The sequence below is a fragment of the Zosterops lateralis genome (assembly GCF_965231275.1).
Source record: "Zosterops lateralis genome assembly, chromosome: Z".
NCBI classification, from domain to species: domain Eukaryota; kingdom Metazoa; phylum Chordata; class Aves; order Passeriformes; family Zosteropidae; genus Zosterops; species Zosterops lateralis.
Window position 1 is genome coordinate 66,342,904 of NC_139800.1, and position 27,389 is coordinate 66,370,292.

At 37.9% G+C, this 27,389-nt stretch overlaps 1 protein-coding gene across 1 annotated transcript in view; it reads right to left on the reverse strand.

Moving 5' to 3' along the window:
- The window catches only part of CAMK4 (calcium/calmodulin dependent protein kinase IV), a 137,860-nt gene that overhangs the window by 36,762 nt on the left and 73,709 nt on the right, over positions 1-27,389 (reverse strand). The window contains exons 3-5 of the mRNA XM_083882926.1: positions 24,481-24,543; positions 23,894-23,976; positions 12,104-12,176 (exon numbers count right to left, since the gene is read on the reverse strand). Coding sequence (XP_083739052.1) covers positions 12,104-12,176; positions 23,894-23,976; positions 24,481-24,543 — 219 coding nt within the window. The remainder of the gene's footprint in view (positions 1-12,103; positions 12,177-23,893; positions 23,977-24,480; positions 24,544-27,389) is intronic.

Here is a 27,389-nt window from a genome sequence, read left to right on the forward strand (position 1 = left end):
GCGCCAGCTGTTGAAACCAGGTGGGGCAGCGTTCTTTATCTCTTCCATGACCCATCCTCCCTCCAGGGGGATATTTTCTTTAATGGACCATTGAATCTCACTGCATGACTGATAAAATTATATCATCCCATTGGGAGATGCTCCATCCAGAGGGAGGAGCCAAGTATTCCTACCTGGATAAAAATCTGACATTTAGAACACTACAGCCTGTTTCCACTGGATTCACAGAGGAAGACTGGATGCATTTACACTACCACTGGACCTTCAGAGGGAAACTACACCCTTCTACAGGGTCATCTCTGCTCCAACAGAACCACATCTGTCACTCCAGGAAGACTGCAGGCATGATTTAATTAGACTGCTACCAACACCCTGACCAACAAGGTGTCAGGTTGTATTCTAACTCTGTCAGTGGTTTGGGTTTTTTTGTACTACTGCATTATTATTTTAATTTTCCTAGTAAAGAACTGTTATTCCTATTCCCATATCTTTGCATGAGAGCTCTTTAACTTCAAAACTATAATAATTTGGAGGGAGGAGGTTTATATTTCCCATTTCAAGAGAGGCTCTTGCCTTCCTTAGCAGACACCTGTCTTTCCAAACCAAGACACCATATTAAATAATTTAATCATCTTTGCCTAGATGACAGACATCAGCTCTATGATTTTAAGCATATCAATCAAATTGAAAACTGGCAGAAAACTATGAACTGGTCCATGACTTTTCATTATTTAGATACATTGGTCTGTATTTCATGGAGAAAGCAAACAATTCTAAGAAACAATAAAGAGAAAAAGGTCATGGAAAATAAAGTCCAGGAAGAACAGTAAATAAAATCGTAATATAGTAAGGGATGAATAATTTATTCTCAAAGAGCCACATGCCCTTTATAACATCATATTGATTCCATCAAACCCGCAGAGTGAAATTCAGCATTTCATGAAACTTTGCTTTCAACACATTAAATGCTTTCTGGGGAAGAGAGTGTCATCTGAGTTGCAGCTCTAAATCCAGCCAACTCTGGCATTTGTTTTTTGGGGAATCTGGCACAGGCTGGAGCATGGGAAGCTGTGCAGCCCAGGACTATCTCTTGTGCATCTATGTGGTAATAGGGACATGGGAGTAGAGGCCACCCTGCCAATGCCAGGCTCTCCTCATCACCTCCAAAGCCTCCAAAGTGTGATGTGAGCCACAGAGCACAGCTGCACCATGGAACAGTCCCAATGTGTGATCTTGAACTCAGATTACTAGGTTATCTGCAACAGACCTCAAAAAACCCTGCAAAATAGAGGTGCTTTGCTGATTATTTCAATTTCTATTTACCAAACAGTTCTCTTGCAGCAATGTTAACCCAACTATATTTCTCTTCTGCTTATCTTATCCAATACTGTGGAAAGTATCTTTATAATGTTATTTAAACAGTCATTTCTTCATTATCACTGAGATACAACTATAAAAATCTTTTGTGCATTCCTGAAACACTTGCTCAAAGATCTGCTAAGACATAACTGCTTCTATCTGCTGCTTGCTTAGCAGAGATGGAGAAAATGCAGCAAGTGTGGAAGGGGAGAAGGTCTGTACCTGACTAAATAGGGGATTCTTCACAGACCCTTACTTTGAAATTAGGCTTAGGAAAGTGGCAGCTGGAACACTTCCACTGATAACACTAGTGACAACCCAGCACAGGAGCCATCCTGCAGTGTCACGTGGAAACAACTGCAAAAACATGTAGGGCTGGAAATCGTTATTTTATATTCAAGTGACATACCGGATCTTATCCTTACTGCAAATTTCAGTGACCACACAGGTATTTAAAAGCAAAGTATATAATATTTTTTCTTTGAGTTGGTTTCTCTATATGTTGCCAGATTTTTCTTCACACTATCTGATTAGAGAATTTAAAGCTTACTAGAGTGTCCTGGGTTGCAGTGTAGGATGTACACAAAGTATTTATTCTATCACCATCTTCATGAACTGTTGAAACCAAGTGGGGCAGTGCTCTAGTGTTGGGCTGTCTTCTGCTAATGGCCCATCAATGCCTTGCCCATGAGTCACAGGTAACTCCCTCCAGGGGTTATCTCTGTTTAATGGGCCATCAAGGACCCACTTCACACTCATCATCCCAATGTGAGATGCTCTGCCCAGGGGGAGGAGCCAAGCATTCTCACCTGGATATCAGCTGGGATTTGGGACAGTACAAGCAGCCCTTACCTACTGGATTCCCAGAGGACCAGAGCTACCAGACCTTTTTCTACAGGATCACTGCTTCAAGGAAGAGCACCTCATCTGGACTGTTTCCACCATCCTGCTCAGGTTGTATTCTGACTCTGTCAGTGATCCTTTGTGTTATTGCATTTATTTTATTTTATTTTTACCTTTTTACCTTTCTTCTTATTAAATTATATTTCTGATTTGGAGCCTCTCACTTGTTTTGCTTTTCAAACCATGACATAGAGACTGAAGCTTCAAATTTTATTTGTGGATTTATCAATTTAATTTTTGACAGGTTTGCCCTTCTAGACAGCCATATCTTCAAAATTATTGCAAGGATTTATGCATTCACAGATAACAAGATGAATCCTTCAAAATAATGAGATAACTTCTGATTTGTTAAGAGTATTTTGTCAGAAACTATGTTGTTCTTATTAAAAAAACCTGGCTTAGGTTCATCTGTTTGATTTACCAATAGGCATGTATACAGCAGTATATTTAATTTACAAAATAAATATACCAAATCTGGTATAGAGTAAATGGCACTACCCTACTGCACCATTTGAAGGAGGGAAGTAATGGAAAGCACTCAGGATGAAGGGGAACTACCCCTCCATCAGTCCCTGCACAGGAAGCAAAGATACTGACAGACCCTGGCTTGTGCACTCCTGTACTAGCATCTGCACTGGCAGGAGCAGGGCAGGAACCTCCCTCTGTTCCTGCACATGGTGGTGGGAGCCCTGTAAACCTGAAGAAGAAGCAGCCACTGAGAGGTGGAAGGCGACCCTGTCTGAGGAGAAGGTGGCTTTGCACCAAGCAATTCTCATTTCTCTCTAGGCAGGGAACTGAGGCACCCCGTGGTACCTCGTCTGCTGGCAGCAGTAAATCACCACTTGCTTGCTTGTTGATCCTACCTACTTTGGATTTCCAATGAGGAACAAAATCAGAGGGAGGGTCTAAGGAGCAAAAACTAGGGTTAAGATGAATAAAATACAGGAGGTAAACCCTGGTTGCAGAGATCTCCTCTTCAGGACATCTGCTGCATTGTTTTTGTCTTCTAACCTTTCTTTCTTTTAGGAAGAAGATGTAGGGAGTCAGTCCACTCTCTCCAACTAATAATTTTTCAGACTATGGAATAATTTCAATATATTTTACAAGAAACTAACATGTTACCAACCATCTCTCTCACTAGGTGGAAAAAATTAAGCAGCCAGCAGAAGAGATCTTTTTAGTTCCGTCATCAAGGAAAATGCTGCGAGACAAGATGCTCATTCTGTATACATCTGAATGTTCATGTGGTGCACAGACTAAAGACACTTTAATGAAGCACCCTCTCACAACTCAGGAAGAAAGAACTCTTATTTATGAGAGACATGGAGCTATCAAATTTATCTTTTCTGAGTTTGTTCAATTATTCATCCTTCCAGACAGCCACAAGCACAAACTTATTCCAGGGTGGTTGTATTTGCACAGAAAGCCATGTTGAATTTTTTGTTGGCAACGATGTTCCATACCAAAATGACGTTCCAAGTTCCTTATAAAACGAATCCATCATTGTGTCACACAGAAAGATATAAGAATCCCAGTGAAGCAGGCACAGTCAGATGCAAAGAAAAAGACCAATTTGCAGCCCTGATAATTTATTATACCAGGCTCTACAGTTGTTAGATTTTGCTCACTAAAATATAACTCAGAATTATCATATTTTATTGCCATAAATTATGATAATAATTACAAAATATGGTAATATTTTATAGACAGGAAACCACAACAGTTAAACAAAGCAACTTTAAAATGCAAAAAATAAAAGATTCATATGCTTACTTCCTGACAGACAGCATGCTGAATTTCTCCTGTTGCTGCTCATCAGATGGAGTTGGCTGAACAGAGTATTTGGGAAAGCACATTTCAATAATGAAATATACTGTTTGTTACACTCTAGGTGCTGCCCATCCTTACTATCACATAATAACTTATGTCAGAAGATACAACAAAATCCTCACATCCAGCACTGTTCACCAAACAGTCAAATTTGTCAATGTCCAAAAATCAAACTATCATTGACTGTGTGTATCATTTGGGCACTCTCTAATATAGCTCCTGAAAAAGGCCCTGATCATCCACTACCTGAACCAAGGAGACACCCTCTTTCTTATAAATACCTTATCTCATTATTTCTAGCTCATGAAGTAAAATCATACGCTCAAACCTAATTAAGTGGTAAGTATGGGGTGGTGCTTGTTGCTGAAACCATTGGCTTCAATGTGCACCTCTGCCAGGGTTTGGTTCTTTCAACATGGAAGTCTGTGTAAAGCTCAATTGAAAAGAAGGAGTGTATGAAATAAAGTCTAGACAATCCCTGGATTTGTTGATAGAAACAATAGAAGTGGAGGAAAAAGGTTTCAGAAAGCATTCTTCACATGCCAGCAAGTAAGTGTGACAACGTTATGTAAACCACTCACTCAGAGACATAAAAATCATCAGTAAACAGTAAATGAAAAAGGAGAAAACCAGATTCCTTACAAGTTCCAAAGTATCCACAGTTGCTGACATTTCAAGGGATCAGTTTGGGAACTTGAGAGATTAAATGAGGAGTCTTGATTCACTTATACTATCAGGGCCACAGAAATGGAGCCACCGAACTGAAACGATGACTGATACATTTTTACATAGCTATTTAAGAGGGCTCAGTATCAGTCAATCAGTTGTTAGGGACAACTCCTTGGCATGTCAGTAATCTCCCCTAAAGAGGGCAGAAATTCTCTTACCATTTTTTCAAATCATGGCATGTGCATTCATTCCCATGTTAAGTTCCTATACTATCTAATGAAAAAAATGCAATTTTCCAAACAGTTGTTTTGCTGAGAGGCTATCGTCTTAGTCAGTCTAGTAGTATGAAATTGGAGATGCAAAATTGCATAAGGCTGTAATAATACTACTGAGTAATTTTTTGGCAATTGTCTTTCTTTTTACAGGTTCCCTTGCAATTTACTCCTGAAATCAATGTCTCTTTATTCCTTACCATCATTACTGATGCACGAACAGCAAGACACAAGGAGACAAGCCTGTCCTTGCTTAGTCCTATAGGCACAGTTGGCTGAGGAAACAAAAAACCACAGTCCTGGACATCTGGATAAAAGGGTTTCCTTACGTTTTAGTAAATCTTTTTGGGGATAAAGCAGTCACTTCTACAAAGGTGCTTCTATTTTAATGTAACATTTAACCAGATGCCTTTCAGTCCTTGGTGAAATACTGCAATGTGTGTCCACACCACTATCACTTAATCAAGGCTGCACAGTTTGCATGAAGGGGAGCAGTTACTGGTGGCACTCCTGCAGTGTCAGTTAACAATTCTCCTCTATCTTTTCATGCAGAACTGAGTGGCTATCTACTTTGGTATTTCCTTTAGGATAATTCCTGATACCTCCTCGGTCTTTATCAATTTTTCTTGACTCTTTCTGTAGCATCCAGCTGCTAATCTTTTACGGTTTCTACACAGTATATGAGGATCTCAGGATACTTGAGGAGGTTCAAGTCTGTCTCAGAAGCCTTCAGAGGCCTGTCAAGCTCATATAACAACATGTACTTTTTGGAGATGCAGAGTGTACAGTATGTCCAATAGGAAAAGGTACTTGAGTGCCCTATCCTTGCATTACAGTTTGCAATATGCATGCAATAAAAATTATTTTAATAAAAGGATTATTAGCAGTTTAAGGTCTAAGATAAATGCAGTCTTTCTACTTCGCTTGTGCTTATTAATTGCTAATGTTGTGCTGGCTAACATACAGAAGAGCAATGTTTGGCTGTCTAAAGACAAGACTCAGACTCTCACAGAGCTGGTTTCCTATGCTATTCCCCTTCTAAAGGAGATGGCCAGGCCATCACCAAACAATGCCTCAAGAATCAGTGAATCAGGCAGACAGACCCAGCCTTCAGATGGGGTCAGCACCCTCTTCACACAGTATTTTCAACAATTCATCTTATAAATGAAGGTGCAGGAAAATTGTCCATCTCCCTGAGATGAATTGGGAAAAGGTCAAATCCTTGAGTCCCCAGTCAGTTCTTAGACAACAATTTCCCTGCAAATGTCTGTCTATTGGACTAAGTACCAGCTACTGACTCAAACACAGCATCATTTGGCATTGTATTTGTGTTGTGCTGAGAGCTAAAACAAGTGCTAATTAGTCACTTTCATTGTTAGTTCCAAATATTTTCCAAAGTTAATACTGTAGTGATGTGTTTCCAAAACAAGAGAAGGACAGCTTACTTAGATGAAAGCATAATATCTAACAGTAACAATTAGGCAAATATGACCCTGACTTCTTGCTGCACTGGACATTAACTGTAATACAGTAAATCTGCTTGCTCCATTTCCTCATTAGTGATAATAGGAAATACAATACCCTCATTTCCTCATTGCTGATGGCAGCATTGCTGGGCTTTTTCGACTGTAACTCTTCTTCAATGTGTGTGCTGCAAGAGGAACCTTATACTCAGCTGAAAACAGATCTCAAAAAATGTTTTTGAAAAAATAATTCTGAAGAAAGGTACTGATAAATCAGGTTAGTGTAATAATAAATCCCACTTTGTTACCCTCCCCACAATTAAAGTATATCAATAACAATAAAAAATAGTTTAAATCTGTTTACAACAAACATGAAAAGCAATCAAATGTAAACTTGCAAAATTATGAACCTACTCATTAAGGATGCCTTCACCCTCTAAGCCCGTGTATGGAACCATTATTGAACATGGCTTCAGAGACATTCGAAACACAAATGCATTTCTCTCCCAGGCAGGGGCAGCACTTAAATTGATTTCTTACATAACTTGACAGTTTACCTACTTGCTTATTTGTTCTTAACAGCAGTGTGACAGAACAGCCTCCCAGGGCACTGATGAAGCCCCTGTTAAAATGTTGTCACCAAATGGAAGAAAAAGCCAAGACAATTTCCCAGTTTCAACGGAGTCATCTCTGTACATGATGTGTTAAAACACCCATCTCCAAGAGGATTCACCTTCCAGCCTCACAAACAAATCTTGAAGAAAGAATCATTTGTGCCTAGACTAGATCAAATACAAATTATTTTTTATTTCATAAAAATCCAACAACAAAGCCATAGGATGGATAGATGTTGTTATTTCTTACTAGAAATCATTAAGTAGTATTCCATGCCTATATCAATGCAGTTCAGGTAAGAATGAATGTAAGTGACCTGCAAAACACATCCTGATATCAATCCAACCATCAGTCCTTGCCTGCCTTCACTGTATTATGAGATACATTGCAAGGAAACAATACATTCTCCCTTTATTTCATTCCTCCTCCATGTCTGACACTCTGCCTTGACATACAGGGTTTATTGTGCATGTGAGGCATTTTTTTATTATGAAAGTTCATTTTAGAAATATTACTAGAACCTCTATATTCTGCAGTCTAATACAACCACTACTAAAGTAGTGTTTACACTATTTCAAGAGGCTACAAGTCTGTAAAAAGGGGAATGGTAAAAGGGGACCACACTCTTAGGAAATATAGTACAACATCATAATCCTTAGCAAATTCCTTGTCTTACAGTATCAAGCATTGGTCTTTAGCAACAGCCACATTGAATCTGGCCTAAACTTGCAAGCTTCTGAAAGTCCACTTTCAATCAAACACACAGAAAACTTTACAGAAGGGTTTTACATTTCCACTTCTTTCCCCATCAGAACAGCAGGGATTGGTGGATAGTCTTAGGTCAGAACAGCGGCTGTTTCTTAACTTCCTCCTTATGGATAAAAACTTATGCCAGGAGAAGACTCAGAAAGCTACTCTTTACTGCCAGAGGGAGGATGGAAAACACTCATCATCAATGGATTCATCCAGTGAATGGGAAAAAATCTGAAGGTACTTCTTCTATTGAAACGAAAATCCTTTGCAAAATCTTCTAAAGGGAAGTTGTCAATGTTCTTCAATATCTTCAAGCAAGCATAAGATTTTTCTTCCTACATAGAGTATTCCCAGATTTTGCTAGAAATTTATTTCCCAAATTTTAGACAAGTCCTTATCCTGTGTTGTAATACTTAGGAATCCCTGCCATTCTCTTCTGTGCATTTTGACTTCATTTTCTACAGAACTGAGCTCCAGGTTTCTTTCCAATTCTTATCCTTTTTTATGGTGTGCCTTTTTAGGCTTTGCTAAGTATGTATTGGTAATATCACACATTTCTCTTTTTCAAAATTTCAGAAACCTGTGCTAATTACACCTCGATTAAGTTCACCTTGTAGCTGGTGGTTAAAACTGAAATACATTTGTTGTCTCTATCTCCAGCAAGAACTAATTCAGTGACTGCATCAAAAAGAAACCTCTACACTTGTACACTTTTCTTTGAATGCCAAACTCCTCAAATATCTAAATCAATTCTCTTGATTCTCATCCTGTCTTTGGAAGTCTGACTACCTCATTTGGCCTAAGCTCTAATTGTCAGACACACCAATGCCTCAGAGTTTGTAAATGTGCTTGCAAGCTGCATATTCATAAGTAGGTTCCTACCTACTAACACACAGTTCATTACTGGACAGATCAAAGTTCTCTGAAATGAATAGAAGCCTCTAATCTAGATTTTATCTCTCAAACCTGCAAGTTGCTTCAGTGCCCTCAGGCTTTGCTACCATATCTGACAGTTCAGCATGCTCCTTGTGAATTTAAGATGACAAGGAACTGAACAGAAGTGCAGATCTATAATGAAGCTTGAAGCAAAAAAAAAAAATTAAATTAAAAAATAGAAACCGAGGGAGCCCCACATATAACTTTAGGAAAATGTTCCTATCTAGACAAGATAATGGGCAGTCTAAGAAAACAAATTATTGTAAAATTTGATGGGAAATTAATTTAGAGACCAATGGATGAGTTCAAAAGTACATATAGTGTGCACGCTAGTAGCTACCCTAAATACAAAAACCTAAGCTATTACACTAAATTTCAAATTTTAATATAATAAAAAGACTAATTTAACCCCTGAGCAGCAAGTCATCCCTTTGACACTAATGCAAAACAGGTAAGAAGGAACAACATTTATTTTTAGTGACAAATATAAGATTTTAAAAGTGCACATTAAAAAATCAGTGTAATATTATAAAGTTTGACCAGCTAAAAAAAAGATACGTGTTCTTCTCTTTAAAAAGAGTGCAATGTTCCTTTTGTGACCAATCTTTCAAGGACTACTTGGATACCAAAACATCAATAACTCATTCTGCAAGAAAGCAAGTGAAGATCTCACCTCAGAACATCTGCATGCAGGAATTCATTCATTACAAAAAAATGAGAAAATCTGCTACTAGAATGAGTATGCAAGAAGACCACAGGGAATGCAACTCATTCCCTGAGAGGAGAGAAATGACAATAGTGTGCCAAGAAATACTGCCCTCAAATGCCTCCTCTTTAGGCATGAAACTCATTCATGGAATCATGGGATTCCCTCTCATCTCCCTGTGCTGTCAGATAGCAACAAAACCTCTCTACCTGCTTTGAGCTGCACAGCAGAAGAGCTAAAGGGATGAACATTGGTTTGAACTAGTCTTGTACTTATGACTTAAGCTATGTCACAGCTTGAAGAACAATGTAAAAACAATGGAAAAGACAAAAATGCAGAAGAGAGGAAAAAACCATAATGTGTTCCCACTAAGGACAAATACAGTCACTGGCTGGGAACTCCAGATCAGATGCAAACAGCAGAAAGGAAAATCATGAAAAAAGGCAAAATGAATGTGGAGGTCTACAAAATAGTACTGGTTTTGTTATTTTCTCTGATCTTGGGATGACAGATGTCTGATATATTTATGATGGTTTGTGACATGAAGATTCAGATTAATCTTCTGTGTGCTACTGTGGTTGCTTGATTAATTCTTGGTAAGCCAGTTAGAGCTGGGCTTACAGGTATTCAGGTATTACAAAAAACAGACAGACTTAGAAGCTTTTTCAATTAGTCTGTTATGTCCATTTGCACTGACAATTTCAAAGGGAATTAAATAAAAAAGGCTTATGTGCTTTTAAAATTCCACTCCTCATTAAATTCTTTAGAAGTGTCTCATAAAAACCTTCGCTCTATGAAGACATACTATTTCCTCAAGTTAATGATCCACTGCAAGGACAGATCCATGACTACAGCAACAGCCCTGAACAGCGGCCTTATAAAACATTCAGTTCAAGAGAGATCAGCAAAAGGAAGGGTGGATGCTGGTTTTTCAAAGAGCAATTTATAAAAATCACATGGGTCAAAAAGCCTATGTGGTGCCAGAAGGGTATTCACTGGCATTGCCTATTGTACAAACAGTACAAGTATTTGGTTTTAAGAAGGATCTATGGATAGATTTCCTTTTATTTTGAAAAGCTTATTCTGCTGCAGCAGCATTTTCCAGTTTCTAACAATAACTTGTCTCCTGCTCACAAACACTGTCCTATCAACTTCATAGCCCCAATCTATCAGAGTACTTCAGCAGGGCTACAAAGATCCCAAGCTGGGAACTGCCACTTCCACAGCTTTTCCAGCTTTGGCCTAGATGTTCAGTGTCAGCTGTAAGAGCAGAAGTCAACACAGTTCATCCTAGTTAGGGATCTAGTACAACAAACCATAGAATCCTAATTATTTCTTATATAAAAATCAGCTTTTCAATTTTCATACATCACTGTTCTGTTGATTTCAGCCAAGCTATTACAACTCATAGAAGCTCAAAGTTTTTCTCTTGTTTCTGGCTTTAAAATAAAGAGCTTAAACACCCTCTGAAATACATTTCAGCAGAACTTATTAATAATTTTTTTTGTAAAAGAATGTTAAATAATGTAGAACACTCTTAACTGGGGCACTTCAACTGAAAGAAAAAATTAGTAATAAAATAATAATCTGAGCCAATTTAAAAAGTTTATATAAATGCATTATGATGTGCTGTAAAATAGATAGTTTAGATTTCTTTGGATGTGAGTGACACAGTAGACATCAGATCATTCAGAAGGGACCATGAAGTGAACATGCATGGTCCAGCAGTAGGCACAGTTAGTGTTGTAAACACCAGTTCTCACACCTTATTTAGTGTGAACAGGCTCACAAATAATACCCAATAGGGACTTTCCACATTTAGGTCCTTTGTTATCATCCCAGGTAAACATGCCCAGATTGCCCTGCTCCTTCTGATGAACAGAATTACGGCTGTAACCAATAATATCCTCATTTCTAGATACCTTCTGCAGGGGCCAGTCATCACCACCCGTCCTTTTTGGAGGACAGCTCCTCTGACACTGAATCTCCATGGATGGCTTGTACAGAACCTGCCTCACCACAAACATCCTTCAAATGAGCCCTGCAGGCTGACCTCTCTTTTCCCTTGTCCAACACGTCCCCTTGCTTCTGTACTGGAAGTGAACAGAACTAACACATACCCTGGACATCAGACAAATTAATTTCCTAAGTATTCCCCCAGCATCTGATTGCTGGTATTTGGTGTGAAATCAGATGAAGAGCTACAAGTGGCTAAGCACAGAAAATGTACAGAAATACTGTATGTAGACACTAGAAGGCTTCCACAAGAATCTGTACACCTTTCTCTAAGTGACAGGATGTGAAACTGTATAAAAAATTCCAATGTTTGAAAAACACAAAACATATAGAGGAAAAAAATATATTAGAAACTGTACAAGCTACTGACAACATTTATTATTCTGCTCTCTCTCAACAGTACTGTCATTCTGATTGAAGTGCAATTCTTCAAAGTGTCACTGATTACCTTAAAAATTATCAATATGGAATTAATTGTCAGAGGAAACTTGTGCACACTGCCTCTTTCACACACAAGTATTTACTGAACCATTGTGGATGCCAGATCAGGTGCTGAGCATGACATGCCAGATAATACTCACAGACACGGCCTCCAGGATTTGTTTGACAGCATCAGCAGCATCTCGTTCACTGTAGTACCCCTTTTCCACAATCCTACAGAAAAAAGCAACACAATTAAGCATTGAGGTGAATAAACAGTGAAGGTAGATGCTTCTTTTCAAAAATGAGATAGCAAGTAATCAATTTTAAATATGACCAGGACAGTGGAGTGTCCCGAAGAGACTAGAAAACAATCCATTTGCAATTTAAGTTACCTTTGATTTCCAGTTAAATGAAAGACAGGAGGTAAAATATCAACTGGATAAGATGCTCATAATATAGTTACACATTCAGTCCAAAGTTTTTGAAACTATCTGACACTCAAGAAATCTGAATTACTGAAAGACAAAACTATTCAACATTTAAGAACTGATTTTTAACTTTTATATTTAACTTAATCCCCTCCTCTCCAGTTAGTTAGATAGATAGTAAGATATAAAACTAAACCACTATGCTATGTGCACATAGATCTGAATTATGCAAGAGAAAAGGCTTTAAAGGTGTAAAAGTTTACTACTTTCAAATTGTCCCTCAAGTGTGATGGGCTGAACTACTGCCTTTTTCCCTTCATCAGTAGAAAACTATTTGCAAAGAAACACAGCTTTTTTACAACTAAAGCTGTTTTTTCTTTCAGAAGTTACTATTTCTTACAGAGTCAGCAGAAGACATAGATTTGCACAATGACATACAAGCACTTAATAAAAGAAGGACCTATAATTAAGATATCCTAATACTCTATTTAAGACACTGAACAGTCTTTGCACTAATGTTTCAACTGATCATAGTATTTATGAACTACAATAATTCTCCCTCAGAGAATGACCTTAAAGGTCAGATTTTTGATCTGAAGTCTTGATATTTTTACTGTATTAATTTTTCAAAGTCTAAGAAAACAGAGGCAGATGTTGTCTAGAAACAGAACCTGCTTACAAGACATTTTATAATTTGATGTTCTGCAAGCAGACAACTCAGTTTTGTAAAACAATATCCTAAAATCCCCTTGAAGCAGTAGAGGAGCCTTTAATGTCTGAAGTCACTGCAAAGACCTTCTGCCCCAAGGTCCATAAAAAGGCTCTGCTGGTGGCAAGAAGGCTATCCTTCTTTCTCCCCACTGCTCCTGTTTTGCAAGAACTTCTTATTACTTCCTTTTACTGAAATAACAGATTTATGTTGAGTTACCATCAATGCAGCTCCTCACAACTTCACAAAACTGACAGGAAAGGTGTGACTAATGTATATATGAAAAGCATTACTTTATACTCATTAGAGGATCAAATGATTAGAAGTAAGAAACAATGCCAAGATAACACTCCACCAGAAACAGAGGCAACAAGCATGGTGCTGTGGAAAGCAGTCTACATAGGGATATTCCCAGTAAGCTGCAATTACTTTACACTCATTGTGTTCACAGAGAACTTAGTCTATTCATGTGGCAGCAAGTAATCCCTCTCAAGCAGCTCTTCTATTTCATCTTTATGTCTTTGATGCGTAATTGCTTGGGATTATTTCGACAGGGTTGCTTGGTTTGGGTTCTTTGAGTTTTTTGACAACCCTTTAGCTGTCATGCCATGTGCACTGCTTTAACTCCTTTGCTTTTTTTTGTGCCTTCAGCCCCTTCTCTTGTTTTGGTCATCTGTTTACAACATGAGGGAGAGCTTTACTGGAACTTATCACCCTAACGGGAAAACAAAGCAAATCTCACTCCTGGAGACATTTTATTAGGCTTTTAGCCTGAAGTATAGGAAAGAGGTTACAAAACCCTAAAAATTACACAATAAAATGCTACATTTTGCTTGAAGGCTGGGTTACACCTTAGCCATTTCAGGGTGAATTATCCTCTTCTGTTGGATTACATAGTGAGACCTGAGCCCCAGCGATACTCTTACTTAGTTATTCATTCCCCCAAATACACTGGCTTTACTTCGTCCTCCTTTTTAATTCAAATGAAGTATTTAGTTTCAGCCAGATGTACCTGTCTGTAGTATCCACCCTGCCCCACGGCACTGAGTCCACCAGGTGCAGGATAACCTTGTGCACCTGACCTCAGAAATGTGCAAGGCAGACTCTAAGGCTTAAAGAGTATTGATAATACTCTGATTTTTCAACATACCTGAGACTATGATCAGAGAAATATGAACTAATGCAGTTACAATTCAATTTACATTTCTCCCTTAATTGAAAAAAATTCTCCTTTTTCAGGGTGGTCACTCAGTCTTTGTTCTATCTTTCTGAAACACATAAACCAGGGAAATGAAAAAAAACCCCAAACCCACAAGACCCTTAAGGCAGCCTATGGGTATATTTTCCTCTACTCAACAAAATCAAAGAAAAGAGGAGCTTCTTGTAAATGTCCAGCCAATACTAATTACCTGACCACTGGAAAAAAGGGAAGAATCAAGGAGAAACACTCAAGACTGCTCTCTTAATCTCAAGATGAGTCCACACTAACTTAGACAATATATGCTGGTAAGGATAGCATGCTGCTCTCATTATTTATATTAAACACATAGCAGAAGAAACACAGATCTTGTAGATGAAACTTTGTAATTTACACTTTAAAATAAATAAATGTAATGAAATATGAATATGGGCCCATGTTTCTGGAGAGAAATTAAAAAACCCCAACAAAACTGTAGAAATATTGTGCAATGCACTGGACCCATCTGCTAATGCTACATATGTGACTAACATGCACTGGCAAGCCAATAACAGATTATGTCATATAGAGTAAACTCTCCAGTTTTGCAGAAGTCTAGAATTCAGACTTATTGAGAATAGAAAACTTAACTCTTAATCAATAATCTAGCAAATAGAAGGCCTAGTATTCTGTGACTGAAATAAATGAAAAGAGATGTATCCCTTTCTAAAGATGAATATTTATTTCTAAGAGTGCTTTAGCACTAAAACCTGGCTATTAGGCAGTAAGGAGGTGTATTGAAAGAAGATTTTCCTGTAGTTTAGGTCATATAGTAATGCTGGGGGATCATTTGCATATTTATTTTTTTGCATCCTCCCTGTGATGGGGAGTTTACAAGACAAATGGTAGGTGTGCCAGCAAGGCTCCTACCTGAGACCAAGCAGTATTCTTTAAAAGCATTTTTCAAATTCAGCCTGCACATTAACAATGACTCATTGCTCTTTTTTCTATAATAGGGAGAAAACTTGCAGGAATATCTTATTTCACTGTTATTGAAGCAAACCCCAGCTATTTATATCTAGTTTACAGGATGATCTTTGACAAAAGCATGGGTGAAGGACGATTAAGCCTTTGCTGAGAGGATAGAAAGATAGGAACAGCAGCAATAAGGAACTAATTAAATATTCTCTTTGATATGCAAATGGATGAGCAAGGTAGGCCAAGAGAGTGCTGGAGAGAAAAACTGTGAGGATGACAGCAGGGAATCCAGAACTGTTTGAAACCAGAAAAAAAGCTTGGAAAAACACTTAATTTGGTGCTGCAAGCATCCAGGAAATTTAAGATGCAACTTCAAAATGAAGACATTCTAGACCGAGCAAAAATGCAATGCGATTTGTGTAGGATCCCTTTTTCATGGTTATGCATACACATTTATTGAAATATCCTGATCCAATTGTTTACACTTCTATGTGTCAAGACACACATTTAGCAGAATATCTACTAGATGGACAGCAAGCCAGAGCTCTCCTAAAGCACCACCTGACTCAATCTTGTCTTTCCAAGCACATGCCATCATGTTTGAGACAAATCTGCCCCCTTCTATATAGAGGAGCAAGGAAATACTTCCCAAGCCCCTACTCACTGCCCTCTCCCAGTGCCAGCAGAGATGGAGATACCCTTTGGGAGCAGCCTCAGTCCCATGGTGCTGAGACACACCCCTGCCTGCCTGCAGGGCTCAGGCACCCTGCAGAAATCTGTGTTATCATGCTCCCTCAGCTGCTGCTGCTGCCCAGAGGTAGAAGAGCCTTGCCACGTAATGGGGCTATAACAGATTCAGCAGTGAGCAAAACCACCCTTAGCATTACACTGCCCAGAAAACATGTGGAAATGGCATAATATGTTTCTGGGGATACATGCTCTCCTACAGTTGATATTTTGGCAGCTTCCATCACCAAACACATACATGTGTTCAGCTGTTTCCTAACTTCCAGTAATCCTTGCCAGATTCCAACTGGCCTTTCCAGTGTTCCTGTTCCTTGTGAGCACTCGAAGTTTTCTTGCAGTATAAATTCTTTAGTTTTGCAGGTGGTTTTCGGTGCAGCCTCTGTACTGCAGAATTGCAGCTCTTGCTACTTTTTAAATAATATTTCCATGTTGCATGTCTTCATCAGTCTACATCTGCAGATGCATAACTCTTACCAGCAGTCACTGCACCCCTGCAGCCTCCAGTGTAATTTGGAAAGACCATGTAATGGATTTTACTCCTTTTGGGGCTTTCTTCCTGCTATTATGCTTTAATTCACTGTATTTGTGTAAAGCCATGGAAAGCAGTGGGCCATCTCAATAAGTGGAGGAAGGTGGTGACCTGCTCTGCAGAAGTTTTATTACTGGTAGAGGAAAAAAAGATGAGTACAGTCCAGCTAAGCTAAACACATGGAACCTGAAAATCAATGAAGAAAGAGATGGGGAATCCCAATGCATCATTTTAGAATCAATTTTCAGAGGAGTAATAAAATTATATTCATATACAATTTCACACTTGACTAGAACACGTTTCTGGGCATTAACAACAAGCACATCAGACAAGTGAAAATAATCAGTCTCCTACAAGAACAAACAAGTGAACATTTCATCAGAGAAGGCAAGGACTAGGGTTTGGGGTTTGATTTTTCAAAGAGTTACAAAACAGGAGCCCAGATCTTTCCAAGTCCAGCAAGAGAAACAGAGCTTGCACAGCTGCACTGGTAGAAAAAGAAATCAAAACCAGCCAGGAACCTGCTTTGAGCAAGGAGAGGACTCATCCAATGCCAGAGAATGCTAGAGTGGGCTAGTCACTGATAGCACACACCTCTTTGTGCAAGGTTGGCAGCGCCTTAAATTCCCAGCCAGCATTTGCTGCTGCTGTTACAGTGACACCTCTCAGCTAAGAGTACAGAAGGGTGAACATCCTTCCATCCTCCACAAAACCACTCTGAGCCTCTCACTGTGGCAATGCCTGAAACTTTCAGTTGAGACCACTGACCCTGAGAGCAAAGCCTCTCTTTTATCTTTCATTGCTACTGAAATCAGTACCAGTACAATGAATATTCCTGTATTTCTAAATTCAATGTGTACTCTAAATTCAATGTGTACTCTAAATTCAATGCTGATCAAGAAAATTTGAAATCTTACCACTTTAACAAACTTACTTTTTCCTCCCCCATGCTTTACATGCATTAGTTCTTCTATTCTTATCTTTTCTTCCCTGCTTCCCTCCCACGTGGGCCACTCTACCCATCCTCCAGTCTTGCCTGAAATGTGAGCAGGTAAAGTCTGTTGCTTTCCTGCCTTCACTCATATTAGCAAATGCACTTAGTCTAAACAGTTACTCTAAAATTTGCAATATTTAGCCATCATTTAATGTTGCTGCTATAAATACTATTTCTCCACAATCTGAAGTTGGTAGCATTTGAGTATTAGCTGAATTTAGAAACATATCGTGTGGCTTGCAAAGTCCTGCAAAATCAACATGGCCATGTAAGACAGTAAAATTATTATACTTTATCAGTGCCCTACATTGTTATGCTTTCTTTAAGCACTGTCTGTATTTACTATGCAGACCATTCTTTATAACTATTGTGACATTAAAAAAAAAAAAAATCACTCTTTTTAGGGTCATTTTCATTCTGCCTCTAGCTGGCTTTTACCTGAAACCTTTGCACCACATCTTAGCTGTGGACAGTGTCATGCTATTTCATGTACAGGCAAGACACTGGCCAAGATACATAGAAGTTCTGTTCCAATGCCAGTATGTGCTACCAATTTTAAAACTCTTTAGTTCTATATAATAAATGTTAATTTATCTGAAATGCTTTGGTTGTCATGGAGATTTTTTCTGAAGCTACTCACTTAATTCTTATGCAAATTTTTGTATTCAATTAAAATGAAATTAGAAGACTTCTACAAGCTAAAGTGAGACTAAAAACTAGCAGAAACAGGAAAAGAAAATGACATCGCTCTATTCAATAGCAAAACGGTTTCCACAAGGGACACTTTCTCAATGAATGATTCACAGATCTATTGGTTCTTGTCTGTATTGTGATTGCAATTCCTGCTTTCTCTGATGCATCTGCTTAGTTAAAAAAAAGTTTCCCACATAAATAAGTATGCATTTTCCATACTACAGAATTGAAGGATAATAAATATTTTTAAAAGTAGCTCTGATTCAGAATCTCCCTTATTCCTCAACCATTTTCATATTCCAGAGCAGGCTAGCTGTAAATCACTCTGTAGAGTCCCTTGAATAGCTTACACGTAAGACTACAGAGGTATTTAAGAAACAAAAGCCAAAACCATGGATGCCCAAGGATAGTGGAAAGATCCTACCTGAGTTCATGTGACCCACCTGCCCACTCCACCCCTCCATACCAAGCCAGTGCAGTTCTAGCTGCCCTGACTTTTTAACTTCCTAGCAAGAGTGAACAACTGACCATCAAATGCTGGAAATGGGCACAGCTTGCATAACTCAGATTGCACTTATATTCCTCTATGTCACAATTTCCAAAAGCATTCACATTATCATTATTTGATTCAGGATTATTTCAGGTTCATCTCTTCCAGACCTTTTTTTGTGGCCTTGGCACCTCTTACAGTGCATACGTCTGTGACACAATCCTTACGACGTGACTAAAGGTTAACATTGAACTGAGAAATACATTACCTAAAATATATTTGCTTTCCAGGCTTTCATTAAAAAAAAAATCTCATTAATTATCATCTAGGAAAAGCATTTCAGTATTCTGAATATTTAGGAAAACTGTACTTCCTGAAACATTCTGACTTCACTTTACACTCTTGTCATGATGAACATAGCAAAAAAGCAATTAAATCCAAAATGTACAAAGCATGCATGTCCTAAGTGACTTTATAATTTCAGGAGAGGTGTTGAATCAATGCACAGAAGACACATCATTAGCACTTGGGTCAGTTACAGAATTTCTGTATGTACATATATATGTAGAGTACAGTTATATAGGCTGTAGGTATATATATTTCAACAGCTGTCAAAACCTCTCTGCATTTCAATAAAAGAAATTAAAATTTGTTAATAATTAAAGAATTGGGCTAAGTTTTAATCAACCTTCTAATTAATTTAACAGGGTAATTTTGTCTAGTTTGTCTGCCATACAGACTACGTATATCTATATTACAATGCTGAGGCTGTGGTAGAAAACTGAGAATACATCTGTCAGAGGAGCTATAATCACAAGAACCTGTTGTATTATATCTAATATAATAATATCTAATAAACTAAAGAGCTTCACAGGCACTGATGTGTACAATTTACAAAAGGTTTTCCCATTTCCCAGAGTGACAGAAAATTAGGCACTGATCACTAAAAAAAAAAATATGTAAAGGCACTATAACAACTCCGTATGAGAATGAACTACCAAATTACATTGCAAAGACTACAAATGAGCATTAATGCACATTTTTATTCTGAAATTACATGGCTTTATCAGTATGGAAGCTAAATTCAAGAAAAACCAAATGAGCCACTAAGATATCAAAGAGCACTTTTATCAGAGCTCTTCCAACTTCAGAGAACAGGCAGAGTTGGTGCAGTCAAGTCACCAACCTCTTTTTATTTTTGCTGGTCCTGAGTGTGGGATCTGTAACATGGTTTCATGAAGCAGCACATCCAAAGGACTTCTCTGATCCCTCTTCAGAAGATAGACAGATTGCCATGACATAATGAGACCAGGGCACAAAAGCAAACAGAAGGTGCTATTCTGATACTACCTCCCAGTTTAGTGACTGTTTCCTTGACTATTTTTGATGTCCCTGAGGAATTTTTAATTTCCAAAAGCACGAAAAAAAAGGTGTTCCTAAAGCCTGGGAAAGCTTCACTATATTTTGTGCTTAAGAAGCCATCATTCCCACACCTCTTAAAAAGGCAAGTTCTTTAGAACAATTAATATTTTGTTAATGTATACTATATAAAAGAAGAGAATATGAGTTTGAACCTAGAGTTCAGAGGAAATTACATGAAATTTGAAATGGAAGTGAGTCAAGAGACTATCAGCTGTAAACGCTATTTTTAGACATTGTTTGGTGCACTTAATAATAAGATGAAAGAAGAAACAGAAGATCCTGTGGTCAAGATGCCAAAGTGAAAACAAGAAGAATGTATGGATTGACATTTTTATCTGAAGTGGAAAAAAGAAAAACTATTCTTAGCAATCCGTAGGTATTCTGACTAAAAAGAAGTTAAAGTAAAGTTGAATTTTTTTGGTGAAATTAATATTTGAAAAGGAGATATACTGGTGATTCAGCTGAAAGACAAGAGATATGAATAAAATTTGAATTGAAAAAAACAACTTCAACAAAAGGTAGCCCATAAAAGACAAGATATCAGATTGTGCTTTGGGGCTCACCATTGCTAGAACACTCGGAGTCATATCAGAAGATTGTCCCTTGGGGCTCTGTCAAAACAGTGCCAGTTTAAATGCACTTCAGCCATGCCTGTCTGTTTTAAACATGCAGAAGTGAAAGAGGAGGGCCAAGCAAATGTCAGAAGTGTGTCTCAGCACCAGGCTGGAGATGCAGCACCCATAAAGAATTTTAATACCAGTTAATTTAGACCTGCTGCATTTTTCTCTCTGTCCTGGTAAATTCCTCCACTGGTCTGCCACTCTCTTTGTCATTCTTTGCCACAAGCTCTTGGTCACTCCTCACTTGCTGGATTGGCAAAAATCATCATGTACATTGGCAATAAATATTCTAATTTACACAAACTTCTCCAGTTTCGAGTAGTTATATTTATTGCATTTGGACTGGTATGTAGGGTCTACATACAATGATCTATAATGTGATTTATAAAGTCTGAGAAACAGTTTTCTTTCTAAAAATACAGACAATATCAATCTGATTTGAGCTGTGTTAACTCAGGTGTCAAACTGATACATTAATTTGAATTTATCTCCCTTTAGGTAATACAATTGAAAAATTGTCATCATGAGAGTTCATTTTAGCAATAATGTGGATGATTTGACATTAATGTTAAATATGGTGAAGGAAGTGAATAATTTTATTATCCAGAACTTTTAGTTAGAATGGCATGAAACCAGAAGTTTATCAACAATAGGATTCTAGAAGACTAATTGGATGTTGGGTACTTATAAAATCATCCTCATGATGAGAGGGATGTTTACACGGAAGAACTTACTCTGCTGCAGCTCAAATACTATTCAGAAGAAGAATGGACATCTGGGAAGGGAGAAAACTGAAGCAATAAAACAGTTGATATAAAAACTAGCTGCATATTACAAGATGTAGGAGTAACAGCAATGAAGAAGTTTGCAACCAGGAGAGCAGGACAGCTTGTGTAACAGGCCCAGTTGTGTCATCTGCTGATAGCTAATTAGAAAAAGGGATAAGAGTAACTCCTCCAGAGAACAAAAGTTGCTTTGCTGTCTCTGTATGGGTGGTGGTTTATAAATAAGGCACATAAGGTATTCCAAACCCTGGAGGTGGGTTTGGCCACGCTAGGGTCCTGCTTGCCCACACAGGGTCTCACCTTGAGGACAACCATGGGGTGGATCTCAAGACCTGGTCACACCTCTTCCTCCACATGTGACACAGCTCCTCTGGTCAAGAGGAGACATTTCAGGGTCATTATCTTTCTCCTGTGATGGGAATTATACAAGTACAGAAAAAAGGTATGCACAGGGTCTCTCTGTCGTCTCCTTCATGCATGATAAAAAGATGTAAGGACTGAAAAGATTAAACATGAGATGGGAATCTGCTCTAAGGCAGAAAGCTAAATTTATCCTCCCTAAAACTCAGAGGGCAGTCATTGTGCAGCACAATACAAGTGCTAATCCTTTGGCCCAGCTTAAAAAAGGGAGACAGCAAATGTTTAATTGGAGTCGCTAGTGCAAAACATCTTGGCTGAATATTTCTGTTTAATTATTTTTAGTTCATTAATTATTTAGTTTATTTTAGTTGAAGAGTGAAGTAATACTCCTATTCATAGCTTAGAAGCTGAAAATAATTTAATATGGTTTCTTGTTTGTTTGTTGGGGTTTTTTCCAAATTACAGAGGTCTGTATTGACAAAGCTTCCAGTTCTGTTGTACATGGAGCAAAAGAGGATACAGAGTTCAGATCTCCAAAGTATTGGTGCTCATCTATAGCATCACAAGGGGACCCTGCAATTCTACTGAGTGACTTGGCTTCTAGTCAGAATGCAAGACAGCAGGTCCTAGCTGTCCAAACTATTGGATCAAGCATCTAATCTTTTTGAAAAGATCAGTCTCTGACAGTTCAAATCTCATAGTCACTACTGAGTATAGATTATATTTTGAAACTGTCAAAATATTAAATCCTTAATATTTAAGGATTTAATATTTAATCATCAAATAATGTAATTCCCTATCTTGGATCCTACGAAGTCTTTTCTCTTCAGTTCTTCTACCACACAGATGGTTGCTGCTCAGGAATCAATTGTTTCACTGCATCATTTGTGTTTTGCCTTCGCAAAATCTCATCAAAGACTCCTGTAGAGTATCCAGCCCTCCTGAAAATGGCCTAATCTGAAACCCAGTGGATATATAAAGGGCAACATGAAAGATAAGGCATTCTGACCAAGGCCCTCTCCAGCTCAGGACTGGGCCCTCACTGGTTCTTCAACTTGCAGCATGTCTCTTCTCATTCCTTTGGCTGAGTACTGAGAGAGTAATCACCTTTCTTCTGTTGAATTTAGGATGTTACAGGAGCAGTTGTTCAGAAATAGTTCTTGTCAAGGTTGAAGGTATGACCGTGGCATAAAAAAAAAAGCTTTTGTTTTTTCAAGTGAAAGATACTTTCAGACTGAATATTTGACACCTATTTTTGTAATATTCCTCTATGATAGTAAACTTTAATTACAGAACACAGAAAATCAAATAACTTGTCCTTATGTGAGCTGGAAATCACTAACTCCAGTAAGTTAATTTACTCAAGCCAGTATCAAAGTTTTTTCTTATCATCTCTTGCTCTCAAAAACCCAAATCTTTACCAATAATATATCATCTCAACACTATTACAGAATCATCTCAGTTTATGCGTATGCACTTACTCCAGAAGCATGTGCAGCTGCATGAGCAAAACCTTCAGAATCAACAGCTGTCTTGAAGAACCTTTGTAGCAAAACCAGATGTTTTGTAAACACAGTGAATACCAAAAGAGAATTTCATTGTTGTTTGTCTGCTTACAAAATTTTTATTTGACATAACACTATCATCCTGGCAGGCTGATTGCCACCTATTATGTTTTATGATGACCTGTCAATGAGATTTTGACAGTTTTTCCCATCTTTTGTTGGCTGTAACACACTCAATATTATGTGCCTGTTGAACACCTTTCTTCAACACTTACTGGCTAATTCCTCCATTTTCAACTCAGTTTTTTTCCCCCAAAAGTCTCTTGATAATTACATTTCCAAAGGCACTTTTAAGCTATTTGCTGCAGATATTTATTCATGTGAATAAATCATATGCTGGTAAAATAATTCCAGTAATTACTAATACAGGGTTTACACACAGAGAAGAAATTTGAATGCTAACATCCTTGGGGAAGGAAGGTACTGGGAAAGGTGTGTACAGGTAACTTACCTGTCAAATAGTTCTCCACCAGTGACCAGTTCCAGAACAAGACTGATTTCTGTAGGAGTCTCAAATATCTCCTTCAGTTTTATCTGGTAAAAGGTAACAAAAAGTATTTCTTTTGCTTATTTGTCTTCTTCTGAGCACATCTAAAGGTCAACAGTAGAACACAGACCACAGTTGGGAAGGTTACCTTGTCTTCTCCCAATTTTTTTGCTAGCTTTTTTTATTTTTTTTTTTTTTTTTGTACTCTTTCGGTTATTCTCATGCCTCAGTAACCTCTGTGAAATATGGGAGTTTAAGAGGCTGTCTGCCAGTCTCTCAGAGAAACCAAAAAGTAGGACCTTTCCTACCCTCCCAGGACTGAAAACACCAACTCCTACTTTCATTTGCAGAACTTCTTTCACACAATTTCTCACTCTGTAAGAGTGTTTTATCTTTAAATGGAAGTATAACTCAACAGATGTTCATGCCCACAAAGAGAATCCAGAGCTTTAATCCAGATCTGTACAGGTGAACCACAGCAGTCTTCTCTCACAAACAGTATTAAAAAGCAAGGAAATAAATGTGGAATGAAAGAACGTGGCTAAACTTACAATGTTGGGATGGGAGAGGCGAAGAAGAACTCCAATTTCAGTGCGGACAATTTTCTTGTCTACCTGGTTAAAAGTGAGGAGGCAAAAGAAAAAAATTATTTCCATGTTCAGCATAGAAACTTCTGGATGAATCACAGGATGCTATGTATGAATAGCACTTCTAGATCTCCCAGAAGAGTAGGGTAATGTGAGACACACAAATCAAACATACTGTAAAGAGAAATTTTCCATTAACACAAGGTGGATACTGTAACAGAGAAATGTCCACATCCAGCGAAATTATTACAAATATACATGTGAGTCACACAAGAAGTACAATACAGATAAGGTATCTGAAAAAGGCGGGAAAATATCCATTTTTACTCAAGTTCTGACTTTGTCTATTGCTACTTCTGTTTGTTGAATTTATGGTAAGATAGCTTTTCTTTTGACACACAGTTCAACAGCTGTGCTGGAAAAGGTTTTTGCATGTAGGATGTGCTCATCAAAGCAGTGTAACTTACTGCTTAGAACAAAAAAATGATGCAAAGGTCAAATACCTCCAGTCACAGAGTATAAGGTTTAACTTAAATTTCCTCCAATTATCTGTGACAGAATGATCTATTAATTCAAATTATTGGTTAAATTTCTGAGAAGAATACCCCTTCCCTTTTCAAACTGCACTCTTCAACAATCCAGGCACAATTTATGTTCTTGGGGGACATCAGTCATTTCTCACAAGAAATACAGAGATAAGGAGTTATTTCATTCAGGAAAGAAAATTGCAGCTCTCCTGGAACTAGAATGCTTAAGCAAGCAAGAATGGGAAATGTTTGTAAGCAAATTATGAATCCTTTTATGTTTCTAAGGCAATTTGATACACTTATGAGGAAATTTCCTGGCTTGCAAATATTCTCCCAAAGCCTAGAGAACTCCTACACTGATGAATCAGGGGGTTCGGAAATGAATGAGAGTCAACAAGTCACTGTGTGGTTCAACACTGATGACATACAAGACATTTTGAAAGGGACTTGTGCTGGTTATTTTGGGTTTTGGTTTTTGTTTTGGTTTGGTTTGGTTTTTTTAGTGGAGTTTTTTATCAATGGCAAGTTTTAGTTTTGGTTTTTTACATCAGATGGGAAATGAATGCTAGTCATAAGATATAAACCTTTAAAGGGGACATAAAATTACCTTCAAATTCTTAGTGAAGAATACACATGGGAGTTTTTTATCACCTAAAAGAAGAGAGCTACTTCTCAGTAATTTATTTTTTTCTAGCATCAACAAAATCCAAGTATCCATTACATTCAGAACTAACAGATAGGCAGAATTTGATTCTCCCCTTGTGTCAATCAGGGACGATTTCAGCTTAGTAATACTGCAGTGCTCTGACAGTGGTGTAAATGAGTAGAGAACTAGAGCCCTCAGGGCTTTCTTAAAACCTACTGACATTCAATCTCTTCTAATGGCTCTGCCAGGAAGCAAAATGAAGCAAGAAAAACCAACTTTAGACAAATTCAGTGCATGTAAGAAGGAGGAAAAATCAAACATTGAAGAGGAATGACATATTCCATTATTTGAACATCTAATTGAAGGTAAAGGATATAGCCAATAACAAAAATCTTCATAGATAAATATTTGCTCTGGGATCAAACCCAGGACCCTTTAAGCTTATGACCAATGCATGTTTTATAAATATTTTTGCTTTCTACTCGAAATGCAACTAACAAATGCTTTTTCTTGCTACATAAACACTGAGCAGCAGGTTTGAAAACAGGATGCTGTGAACTTTTCCTAAACTGCTGCTAGCACCAGCCTGTGGTCTTGTTCAGTTTTAACATCTCCTTGGCATATTTTGGGTTAGTGAGTGCAAACATGGAGCAAAGGCCTCCAAAGTTTAGTGTTGGGCAGCAAAGGGCTTTTGATGATTCACACAGTAATACACATTGTGACTGTTTTCACACACTTTGCACCTCAGTCAGGATCAGAAAAAATAATGTACAATTGTGCATGGACAGTGACATTCCCAGGAGAGCAGTTTAGACTGAAAAATTTACCTTATCCAAAAGTACTGCTATAGACTGAACAACCCACAGTTTGTTTCCTACAGTTTTGAAAATGTCTGGGCACCAAGTACACGTGGGAGCAAGCAAAGAAAAGGTTGCCCAAAACCTAAAGATGACTTATTTTGGCACTGAGTAGTTGCAAGTGAGGAACTACAGAGGCCTCCTCTCACCTTGTAGGTAGCAAGTAATTAAGTGAAAGCAGGGACTAAGACTCAGTTTTAGGTTCTTGGTTCCACAGACATTTACTCTCAGGCTGAGAGTGAGGTGAGTTCCTCTGTGATCAAGTTTGTGACCTGACACACAACAGTAGACTTTCACATGTTCTCAGATGATGGTATGAGAAAAAGATACCTCAAAATTCAAGATGATAAGATGCAATGGCAAACATGCTGCAAAGAAACACTTAGGAGTGTTACACATTTATATGTAATGGCTATTTGGATAGATTTTACTACAGAATGGGCAGGCATAGGTGATACGAATTTTTGATAGTAAAAACAGGGACATATTTAGTCATGACATTTCATTACAGACAACCTGTTTTATCACTTGTATTATCTTAATTTCTCCTATGCTAAGTACAGATAGAGGTATGTGAACACTTACCTTCTTTCAGCTCCTACCAAAAAAAAAGATACTTACTTATATTAGGGCCAAACTTGGCCTATTTTTAGTTTGGGCAGGAATATCAGCAATTCAACTACTTATATTAAATTTTCCTATCATCATCCTATCAAATAATTTCCTGACAAAAATTATTTGCTAAGATGAGAGTCAGGCATCTCACTCTAGAGTGTATGTTGCTATAGTAACAATTTCTAAAACTCGGATAATTAAATCAAAATATGCCATTTACCACTAATG